Source organism: Crassostrea angulata, chromosome 6 (assembly GCF_025612915.1).
Source record: "Crassostrea angulata isolate pt1a10 chromosome 6, ASM2561291v2, whole genome shotgun sequence".
NCBI classification, from domain to species: Eukaryota; Metazoa; Mollusca; class Bivalvia; order Ostreida; family Ostreidae; genus Magallana; species Magallana angulata.
In genome coordinates this window covers 8,229,202-8,241,469 of record NC_069116.1, presented here as the reverse complement: position 1 = coordinate 8,241,469, position 12,268 = coordinate 8,229,202, and the positions used below count along the sequence as shown (strand labels likewise).

At 35.2% G+C, this 12,268-nt stretch overlaps 1 protein-coding gene across 2 annotated transcripts; it reads right to left on the bottom strand.

Annotated features, from left to right (window-relative positions):
- Positions 1–107: 107 nt before the first annotated feature.
- On the bottom strand, positions 108–11,469 carry LOC128190432 (PR domain zinc finger protein 14-like). 2 transcript variants are annotated; one of them, XM_052862476.1, is made up of 10 exons: positions 11,361–11,469; positions 8,187–8,455; positions 7,990–8,094; positions 7,560–7,720; positions 7,202–7,472; positions 5,621–5,750; positions 5,316–5,442; positions 1,186–1,296; positions 766–928; positions 108–626 (listed from the first exon to the last, which is right to left on the bottom strand). In XM_052862476.1, exons 1-10 carry the CDS (start codon positions 11,408–11,410, stop codon positions 547–549), a joined length of 1,467 nt encoding a protein of 488 aa, XP_052718436.1. In that variant the 5' UTR covers positions 11,411–11,469; the 3' UTR covers positions 108–546. The 2 variants fall into 2 exon arrangements, with proteins under 2 accessions (XP_052718436.1, XP_052718437.1); XM_052862477.1 differs by lacking the exon at positions 11,361–11,469 and adding an exon at positions 9,950–10,007.
- Between the last annotated feature and the right edge of the window lie 799 nt (positions 11,470–12,268).

Genomic DNA, 12,268 nt, shown 5'->3' with positions numbered 1-12,268 from the left:
CTAAGAATAAATCGATCTTTAAATGATGAAATTAAAACCAGAAAAAGTATTTATTACTATTCGACAAATAACTACATGTATAACAAAGTGGAATCAAATTTTTTTCTGACGATCAGAGAGCCTTATATTCACAATGTAAAGACACATCCAATGAAGATTGAAGTCCTTACATTGTTTTTGTGTGCTTATTGTGTTATTAGCGACAGAACGAACATGGCGACTATGTTGTCAACATTCCACTTGAACATTTTAAAAATGATTTCTCAACCATAAACTATTAATCAATAATAACGTAAAAAATCTATAGATTTAAATACTTTATATGTAACCGACATGTAATTCTTAAACATCTCTATGTGGAGCTCTTAGATCATTACCGAGAAGGTTAATGTTATATAATTGGACACGACTACCCCTGTATAAGAAAATCAGACAAGAAAACACAATATTTTTTTTTCCAAAACAAAAGCATTTATTTGCTAAAACAAAAACATAATCTGGCTACAAATGAAGTCTTAATAACTTAAAATGGACGTCCTCTGCTGTCTAGACCGGAGGGAGGATGGGAAGATGAGCTTGGACCGGAAGTGGGGGTTCTACCACGGACCATGGCGTCACACTGGACTCTGGAAATGAAATTTCGTGGGTAAGTTTAATGGCCTTGTTCAATGCTACTAAGTTTTGATTAATTTAATTCTTCATAAAGGTTTTCTTTTCAGATATTAAATTTTTAAGTTGACGACCCCCTCCCCGAGTGATACTGACCCGCGCCGCTGTGGTGGGTCCTGTAGTGGACCTTCAGCTCGTGCTGGTGATTGAACTCCGCCCCGCAGTATTTACACTGGATGGACTTTTCTTTCACGTGCGTTCTTCTTACGTGACTGTCATGTGCGGCGTGAGACGCAAAAGCCTTACCGCAAAACTTACACTGCGATAGAGGAAAATAAAGTTCTAACTTTAAACCCAATATTGGTGTCAACACAAAAAGATAAATCGTTTAGTTTAATTTTTCAAAGAAAAAATTCTGGTTGGACTGAAAACTGTTTATTAGATACTACTTCTGATAATCTATACTGACGAATTCCTGAAAATATGTTAATAGATTAATTTACTACTGTCCTTGTATATAAGAAATAATTTGTAACAGAGAAAGACATTTCATTTCGCATTGTTTTTGATCATTACCTTGAAGGGCCTCTCCCCCGAGTGTTGTCGAATGTGCGTCCTGAGAATACTTGAGGCAGTGAAAGACTTGCTGCAGTAGACACACTTGTATGGACGCTCTCCGCTGTGAACCTACGGGGATATACCTACATGAAGTTCTGTTGGTCCTCTACTTATATGATATATAATACACGCATATGTTTTCATGTATGCGAGTTAATATAATTTTAATTTTGTCACTATTACGCTTTCCCAACCCCCAAAAATTTACGTCTTGACAAATAGAAAGACCTATACAATTTCAATTTCTTTATTAACCAATTAAGGGCCCTCAAGGGGCAACATGAAGACTGTATACATGTAAGGCATTTAAAGCAATATGAGCTGTATCTTTTAGAATATTACTTTGCTGCAAAAACCTGCTAGCATGATAAGTCTGCATATAACTTAATCTTTTATGATAAATAAGATTTGAAAAAAAACATTACTTTTTGTCAGAGGAAAGATTTCTCTTCTTTGGAATATATAACAAATCAATTTTTGTACAGGATGACAATAATTCATTTTTGGTCCAATTAAGGCTTCCTAACAGCCTTTACCACAAAAATATGGCTAACAGAAATTTAACAAGAGGCCCATGGGCCACATCGCTCACCTGAGGAACAATAGGTATGATAAAATCAGCTCAGTGGAGTCATAATACAAACTATCTGGACAATATACAATAATTCATGTAAATCCTGTATAAATAAAATCCATTTTCCCCTGGATATTCTAATGTTTATAATCATTAGTCCCTTTTCTAACAGGATGATTTTATAGTCATATCATGTGTTGAGTATTGCAGTTCTCAAAAAGATCCCTAACAATAGTTTATATATGGGATATAAACGTACAGTAAACTCTCAACCTTCTCATGAGGCCAAAGAATTGTCCTGGGGCCAAAGTCTTAACAATTATAAAGAATCATCTGGCTGATTAGTTTCTGAGAAGATTTTTAAAGATTTACCCTATAAATTCCTTTGTTAAACTTTGACCCCCCCCCATTGTGGCCCCACCCTACCCGTGGGGATCATTATTTTCACAACTTTGAATCTACACTACCTGAGGATGCTTTCACACAAGTTCCAGCTTTCCTGGCTGATTAGTTTCTGAGAAGAAGATTTTTAAAGATGACTCTGTTTATTCCTATGTAAAACATCGACCTCCCATTGTGGCCCAAACCTACCCCCAGGGGTCATGCTTTTCACAAATTTGAATCTACACTAACTGAGGATGCTTCCACACAAGTTTTAGCTTTCCTGGCTAATTAGTTTCTGAGAAGAAGATTTTTAAAGATTTACTGTATATAATCATATGTTTAACTTCAATCCCCCATTGTGGCCCCAACCTACCCCCAGGGGTCATGATTTTCACAACTTTGAATCTTCACTACCTGAGGATGCTTCCACACAAGTTCCAGCTTTGCCTTCGAATTAGTTACTGAGAAGAAGATTTTTAAAGATTTACTGTATATATTCCTATGTTAAACTTCGATCCCCCATTGTGGCCCAACCCTACCCCCGGGGGTCACGATTTTTACAACTTTGAATTTACACTACCTGAGGATGCATCCACACAAGTGTCAGCTTTCCTGGCTGATTAGTTTCTGAGAAGAAGATTTTTAAAGATTAACTGTGTATATTCCTATGTAAAACGTTGATCTCCCATTGTGGCCCAAACCTACCCCCGGGGGGTCATGATTTTCACAAATTTGAATCTTCACTACATAAGGATGCATCCACACAAGTGTCAGCTTTCCTGGCCAATTAGTTTCTGAGAAGAAGATTTTTAAAGATTTACTTTTTATATTCATATGTTAAACTTCGACCCTCCATTGTGGCCCCACCCTATCCCCAGGGGTCATGATTTTCACATCTTTGAATCTACACTACCTGAGGATGCTTCCACACAAGTTTCAGCTTTCCTGGCCGATTAGTTTCTGAGAAGAGGATTTCTAAAGATTTACTCTATATATTCATTTGTTAAACTTCGACCCCCCATTGTGGCCCCATTCTCAGGTGAGCTAAAAAGGTTAAGTTTACAATTCAATAAGTTGGTTTCTGGAAGAACAGATTTTGAAAATTTTCGTAATAAATATTGACAATTTTTTTACTTTTTAAAGCGCTAAGCATAGCTCAGCCCTTTATGGTCGTTAGACTTCAACTTCCAGTGCATCGAATAACCGCCCCCTCTAAGCAAAAGTATACATCATTTAAACTGGTTAGGGAACCAGTTTCAGGGGTTTATGCACATAACTGCACGGGCTATTGTGAATCTAACTTACGGGTTATTGTGAAATTAATGTACGGGGCTTACAAACATCATTGCAGGGACTGTCATAATATAATATAGTGCGTATACAGAAGCTGAAATGCTATATACATATATCTGTTATATACATACAGAAGCTGGGTTAGCGCTTTTCAGTACTATCAGTACTTTGATTTAATCTTAAGCTTTTAAGATCTGTGTACAAACATAGAATTGTTAGCAAATCTCTGTATCTTGCTTATAATTCGAAGCAAACACTAAAAAATGGTTAGTAAATAGAAATTGTTAACAATTAAACACAAGAAACATGCACTACATGTATAACAAATAAAGAACACAATTTATTTTTTCGAAATGAATCATATATATACATGTATATACCTACATATTTCCGTAAGCGATATCAAACTCTATTTAAACTGAATAAACTCGAGAAAATGCCGAGCATCTCAACAAAAACCTATTGCATTAATCTACCATTACGCAAAAAATAATGCCGAATTACCGATAGAATGAATTGTATTTCAGTACTCCTACATCAGATTTTGCTTAATTTGCGCAGGTAAACAGTTAACGTAACTGTTTGATTTACCGAAGTCCCTGTTTGATTTGATACGTAAAAATCACGAAATACAGACGACAGTTTCCAGGTTACAAAGCATAAATAATGAAAACGAAACGAAAATCAGAACAAGCTAACATCAACGTCATGTGTGAAAACTGTCAACGCATTGAAATATTTAGCCTCAATTTACTTCACAAAATCGGCACCAATATATTTTTCATGTTTAAAAAATTTCCCTTCATACGCGAACTGTTGCACAACAAGCAAATTCATCATAGTCAGATCGACCCTTTTTCGTATAATGTCATGGCTGCTTTCAACAAAGAACCTTGTTTTAGAAGTATGGAATACGAGTCTTGGTAAAATGGGTAAGCAAAACCGAGCCGTGGCAAAATAAAAGCCGGGGCAGATCGGCAATCGTCAATTCCAAATACGCATTATTTTGCAGCAATAATTACAGCAAATACAAATATACTGGTCCATCAATTATCCTGAAATTTTAATGAGATTGGCAGATTAATAACTGCTTATCTTTTGTTTTGCCCAGGCCAAGTCTTGTCTACCCATTTTACCGGATGCCGAATCCGAGGCTATTAAACTGATTGAAACACGGCTTTCCTTTATTATTATTTTCGTAATAACTCAGATTTGAAACAGAATTAGACCTTAATTTTTGCAATTTATATTTTCCTTCCCATAAGGATAATTTATGCTAAACTACGTTGAATTGGAATCAGTAGTTCTTGAGAAGAAGATTTTTAAAAATGCACCCCCCTTTTTCTACATTTTCAAGGTTTTCTCCGCTTTGAAAACAGATCGGACTTTTATTTCTGCAATTTATATTCGCCCTCCCATAAGGATGCTTTGTGCCAAATTTGGTTGAAATTGGATAAGCGGTTTTAGAGAAGAAGTTCAAAATGTAAAAAGTTTACAGACGGACAGACGGACAGACGGACGGACAGACGGACGGACGGACGGACGACGGACAAAAAGTGATCAGAAAAGCTCACTTGAGCTTTCAGCTCAGGTGAGCTAAAAACCATGATATTTTTTGTCAATTTAGTAGAAAATAACGTTTTCGTAAACAAAAAATTTGAAAAAAACATGAAAATTGCAGCTCATATTGCTTTAAGTATATAATTTGGCCGTTAGATAAAAAATACACCGTAAATGTCCGAGTTTGAGTACAGTGATTCTGCATCTAATGGTTTATATAAGCTTGAAGAATATTGGAATAACGTTTTTCTTATATCAGTGTTCGAGTAATGGTTACCCTCATGTGTTTGTTGAGACTGGAGCTCTGACTGAAGCTCTTGCCGCACACCGCGCACTTGTGGGGGCGATGCTTCTCGTGGACATGGAGAATGTGGATCCTCAGGCGGTCCCTCTTCTCGAACGACCTGGAAACCAATGTTTATTGTAATAACTATAATCAACCGTGACAAACAATCAACCATTATTGAAATCAATGCATATTTTGCAGTTTTCTTTCTTCGATAATACGGCATGAAGAAATGAAGGTGATACTGAGAACAAAGGGGAGGAAACTCTGAGTTTTATGTCGGGGTGCTTGATTACCTCGCACATAGGTGACACGGGAACTTCCTGTTTCCCTGGTCCACGCATTTGGTGTATTTGAGGTGTTTATCCCTGTAGTATTTGTAGGCGAACACCTTCCCACACCTCTCACACTGATATCCTTCCGCGTCTAAATAAAGTAAAGTAAAAGTAACCGGATTTTTTGGTTGGAAAATTAAAAATACAATATTCATCATATATTCCACTAAATACAATAATACCTGACAGAAAAATAAGAGTCAATCTATTTTCTTAGATACATGCAATACCAACTCTCTATTAATTACTAGTATTTCTTTTGATTAATACATTTTGGATGGTTCTTTCCCCTTTTAATGTCTTATAACGTAATTAAAAATCTAAATAAACAAATCTTTTTTATTGCAAATATACTGAAAAAAAACTTGTTCACTTTTATTGTATAGTGTATACCAACTTAATTCGCGTGCAAGAAAACTTCACGAGATTTTCGAGAATCTTGTCCGCGCGAACACACTCTTTAATGTACCTCTTATATGTTAATTAAACATTGTCTTATAATTCACACTTGAAATACACAGTAACTATAATTAATGGCCGCAAAGAAATTTATCTGTAGAGTCATCGCGAGTAAAAGTTAGTTTACAAACTATGTTTCTTCTCCGTTTATAGACCTTATATATAGATGCACAAAATCATCGTCTCTTATTGACTAGGTTTTTTTTTTCTACACAACAAGACGTGTCTGGAATTATAAATGACATTTTGCAAAATAAAACTCTCAGATTCTTGAAATCTCTACATCAGGTTGCCGGCTTTAATTCCATTTAATAGTCTGATAAGCTTGTCAATCAGCCCCTTAAAGCCATTGTCGTAAAAGAGGCCGCAAACAAATCGCTTCATTTTGCTGCTATTCTACGTCTGTAATTGGACAGATACTCTGCATGGCAGACTCTTCCTAGTTCAGCTTCACTTATTTGGACCACCACAGCAATAAAACTATCACTAAGTTAAGAAGATTGCAAAGTTCTACTCCCCCGAGCCCCCCTTTCCTAAATCTTGGACTATTTATGGGGGATTAACGGAGAAAGAAATCAAACTCGAGACCTGAAAATAATCTCTAAAATCTCTTTTTTACCACAATTAAGACAGTGTCTTTGTTTAAGCCTCACAGTAAACCAAGAAATATCAGGAATGGCATTAGTCCCAGGTACTTTAGTTCCATAACACGGGTCTTTTTTCCTACACATTTCTTCCTGCATTCATCAAAGATTGCGACATGCAGATACATGTATTAAAGCTTTACGAAAACAAAGGTGCTTGAGGACATACAAATGATACAATATATAATCTTTATATAATAGAGGGTATACGATTTTTTTTCTTCAAAAAATGTTTGTTTTAAGTAATTATGTGCAATGAATGTAATCATAGATTATAGATATGTCATAAAAGGATAATTTAAAGGAGAAAAAAAATGAGTAAAGTCCCGGGGTCTAGACTAAGAGGGTCTAGATAATTTGGGGGAGGGGGGGGGTGTCGGTCCTGTCCTCAAGCACATGTGCATGAAAATACGACAGAGTTACTGGTAGGTGCACTTACTCTCTGGTTCGATGGGAATGTTAGCAGATTCCTCTAGCTTCTGAAGTGTAACGGGGATCCCCATAAACTGGGTGTACATGTCTCCGTACCATACCAGCAGTTCTGTTCCCATCGGGATATCCTTGCACACTTCATAGTAAATGTTTTCCCCTTCCTGAACAACCACCAGGTTCTGTTCTCTGGAATACCTCGCGCAGTTTACGTACGACATCCAGTTCCCGGTAGCACCGCGGCCATCGATGAAGTGACTCAATCTACCGTTTTTGAAAATCTAAAAAAAAAAAATGTTGATTTCATTTAAGAATGTCTGTTAAGCCTGTATTATTTGGTCAGGATATCATAATGTATGCTATACTACCTCCCACATGAAGCTGTTATCGTCAAACGTTTTGATTTCGCTGGTGTTGACAACTTTTCCCTTAAAAGGACCAAACTTTGCTCCTTTCAATATCGCTTCCTTGCGACAGAAGACGCCATAGTGAATAATGCCAGCAAACGTAGTGGGGCAAATACAGAGTTCTGGTGAAAAGACAATATTAATTGAAATACATTTTAATATATCATCAATCCCCCCCCCCCAAAAAAAAAATCTAGCATATCATTTATACGTTTTTATGATGCTATACATATATAAAAACTCACGAACAGCTTAAAAATTTTATTTAACCTTAACCCTAACCCTAACCCTGACGAATACGCACTAAATTATATTACTATACATCGGAAAATAGACACTGTGTAATGAAGATGATAATAAATTCTTCAATACAAAAATCTCGCGGCCTCACCTTCCGGGAGTTCGTGCGGGGGTGGGTCTGTGCGGGAGAGCTTCCAGGAGGCCATGGAGCAGTGGGGGGACAGGCCGTTTTGGTGATTCAGAATCCGCTCTATTCCTGGTGTAACAGAAACTTTTAAAATACATTGAATCTTTACCTTTAAAATGTATTAAAATGAGTGAAAATTCTGAGATTTTATAAAACTATACCATGACTTATCTCCCCGATCTTTAGACCGCTGAGGGCGTGAACGGGAGTTCCCCTACATCCGGAATGGGAAAATCCGAACAAGACGTAATCTAGTTGCTCCTGGGTGAAGAAGAAAGAGGGTTGCCTTTGGGTCGGGGTGGGCAGATTGTGCTGGGCGGGGTACATCCGGTTTGAGATGTCCGCAAGAGCCTTACACTGAAGAATTGTGGAGCGCAAGGACGGGAGACTGTCGACATTTTGCCCCGCTTGGTGGGGGTAATAACCCGACCTGTAATTTGCATTAGATACCATGTCAGGGTACCCTACATCTCATGAAAAGGCGTTGTCAAAGGAGTAACTATAGATGGTTAGTAGGCATAATTGTAAAACGATAATTCCTTCTAACTTTACTGGCCTAGGACCAATTCTCGACTAGTACGTTTCAGTGGTAAATTAGGAGAAATGTTACTCGGCGGAAATTGTTCTTTGTTCACTATCTAATTAGTTATACCACTTGGTGAGGGAAGGGGGTTAAAAGAGAACTATCAACAAAATATTTAAATGTTATTTCTTTCTGATTCAACACTTATAATTTTTAAATGACGTTTACAAGTAGCACATGTATACTAAAAATTGCCTAAATTAATTACGATCTTCATACATTTACCGTTTTATAGTTGCAGCTCGATAGATAGTAATAGAACGCTTTATCAGAGATAATACAGAAATATACCGTAGATCATTCCGATAAATGTACACACATTAAAATGAGGAACATAACCGGCGAAAAAAAATTAACTAGAAAAATGACGGTTGAAAAAAGTTAAAATGCATGTCAAGGCATGAGAGAATCATCAACCATAAAAATAACATGTGAAAAAGGTACTGGAGAACAAGAGAAAAGATCAGTTACAAGAAGAATATCAAACTAATCCTATCGTAAACCATTACCGGTAAATCAGCCCGAGAACAACGCAATTACCTGTTGTTCTTAGACCGTTACCGGTTAATCAGTTGTATAATAAACGACCAAATTCTTCTTCTTTTTCAAAGTTCAAAATAGCACATATCTGATTAACAGAAATCGGCGGTAATCGCCGGAGAATTTAGGATTTGAGTTTCCCAATTACTAGTACATTAAGAATTTTACAAACAATCGGTTCGGTCAAAGAGAATTTCTTATTCAAAGACGTATAGATTAACTTTTTTTTCAACAGCATATAAGTAATCAATTGCTTCCAGGAAGGAAGGTTATTAAATCAATTTTTAATTGCAAAACACAGCAATCTGAATACAATCTCCTCGGTTTCTATAAATATCAATTATTTCCCCGAGTTCACTATGGTTTTTTACCAGTAACACAAAGGAAATACAAAATAAAGCATCCCATCTCAATTTGTCACTTATAAAACATTAATGGAAAAACAGTCTGTCTTGTAAGATATCACAAATAATTTCGTAGAAAAGGTCCACATAAGATGCTGTAAATGATTCATTCGGCTCGCTTTGAGTCCCTCATTTACCGGGTTTACCCCTAGTGTTCGGAGACTGTGAAATGGATAAAACCGTTTGAAGTGTCTCACTGCCTATCTCAAGTCGATGGAGTCGAGATTTCAAAGAAAATACCATCTTAAATCCCTGATATATTGTAAGACTATTCAATTTTAATGAGTTAAGCTGCACATCTGAATAATTTCTACGGTCCAAGAACATCGTCAATAATGTATGAAAATAAAATAAATTCGATCTTCTTATTTTCAAGTTTTTGATTTTTACAACTTACTTATTGGAGCGGTTTCTAAGAGGCCTATTTTCCTTTTCCACGTTACTCATTCTAACTATCCGAGGCTCATAAAATAAAGTGAGCAAGCGGGGAAAAGTTTTCTGCTTATAAATCTGATCAGTCAACTAACTTGCTTAAAAGGTCATTAAACGCTTCAGTAGTAATTATGGCGCTTGTATTACCATCAAAGTGATTCAGTTCTTAGTATCAGCGAACACAGGCGAGCGTGGAAAAATTAATGCGCCACGCTTGCCGGCCGCCACCCGGCTCTCGCTCTGTTGTTGGGCCTTTTATTACGGGTCGACAGTAATAGAAACACCTAGCACTTATACTCATGTTAATGCGCATCCTAACAAAATGCGAATTAATTTTTAATGAACGCGGGACTATAATTAATTCGTTTGATTTATTTCATCTTCTCGTCGGTCATTTACATACAGGGCTATAGTTTTGTAGATCTGTGTGTGGTTTTTTAAGTATAGGGTATATATTGTTAAGTATAGATTAAAAATATGGGTAAAAATAAAGTATATAATGCAACAATAACCTAAAGCAATAACTAAAAAAATCATACAAGCAATAGTAATCAAATATAACTGAGCATTTAAATAAAGACAGTGTACACTGTATAAAGGTTATGTATATAACCAATTAAATTTGTTTTTAAATTGATGCACGCAGAGGAATAATATTAACTAAGATACGAATATATATATGAAATATAAAAAAAAAAAAACTTACGAACGTACACCCCTTCCCGGCATACGCTCTGAGTATTTGCAACCTGCCGATTTTATTTTGTATATGATTCAATAATTTTGAATCAAAAGTTATGAACCATTAATACAGTAATCTCGACAACAGCGAAGGGCACCTGCTTCTGTGGACTGTACTGCTTCAACAGTTTTCAGATTATAGTAAACAAATTGTCGTCAATAGGCATCTGTGAAACCTATTTTCGATGGTTCAGGTGAATGAATATTAATTACAAGTTTTTAAAACTTAAAATTCCAAAAATGTACAAATTCAACAAAGAGTTTTAAATTTGAAATGCACGATAAACTTTTCTAAGCTAGCAACCATATAAGCACCATGTGCAGTATGTGCGCTATGCTATTACGTTAAAACTAATAACCTTGTATCACATTTATTTAAGCCGTTTCCCCTTTTGACCCTTAAACTTGCATTTGTGTAAAGTTTTCGTATGGAATAAAGAAATATCAATTATTGACAATATTTCTATATATATATATATAGATATAGAATAAACTTATAAATTTATTTTATATCAATATTTCTATTAATATTTTCATAACATGCATAAAATAGTTCTTATTTCTCGAGATATGAATATTGAATTTAACAGATAATTTTTTCTTAGTTTTTATAGAATATTTTCAGTGATACTTACCCAAAGTGCATTGGATTCTGAAAATAATTATTAGATACTGTGGCGTCCATTGAAGAAATTTAGAATAGCAGAACAATGACGTAGAGACTGAATATGAAGACAATATGAAGACACGGACTCGGCCAATCACAGTTAAACAATGAGGGATTGTCTTTGTAAGGACCAATCAAAAAGCCGGATTTATTAAAGATCGGTGTTGGTCTTCCTGCAAGATCGATTATTATAATACTGATGAAGAACTAATGTGAGGATAGAACTTTAAAGTATTTATAAAAGAAAGCTAGATGTAGAAAAGGTTTAAAATATGGAATAAAGAGTAGGGAAAGATATGCGGCAAATGAACATGTTTATAAAACCATACATACAGTTAATTTTGTATATTTTAACAGGAAAAAAAGCTTCGTTATTAAAAAATATTATTAATATATATGTTCAAGTTCAAGTTCAGATTATTCGCTCAAACCAAATAATTTGGTACAAGAGGAACATATATATATATAATACACATAAATACAAATCGTCAGAGGTACATACAAACAGGTTCATTTTCATACAGGGGAAAAATATAAATAAAAAAGGACATACTATATATAGAATCACTATTTATGTAAGATTATTTTGGTATAAAGGATCAAAATAGGAAAACAACTAAGAGGAGCAGATAGCATCAAAAATATTTGAAATAAATGCACACAATTTTAAGTAAACAGAGGATTACACCTTGAAAGATAAAGATTATTTTTCTAAATAATTAAATATAAAATGATATAATAGCAACTTCGCTGTGGAAGTGAGTTAGTTTTAATAAATTGATATTGTATATTCTCTTTGTCTGGGATGAAAAAATGCTATCTAACGTTTGTCATACATCATGATATTTATACGCACTCAAATATATTTCTTTCTGA

Bases quoted from the DNA above. Each gene is read 5' to 3' on its own strand.
- LOC128190432 (XM_052862476.1), bottom strand. From the start codon at position 11,410: ATGGACGCCACAGTATCTAATAATTATTTTCAGAATCCAATGCACTTT. The intron at 5,751-7,201 runs GTAAGTGCACCT...TACTTTATTTAG, and splicing joins CATTCCCATCGAACCAGAGA to ACGCGGAAGGATATCAGTGT. The intron at 627-765 runs GTCAGTATCACT...TTTCATTTCCAG, and splicing joins GACCCACCACAGCGGCGCGG to AGTCCAGTGTGACGCCATGG.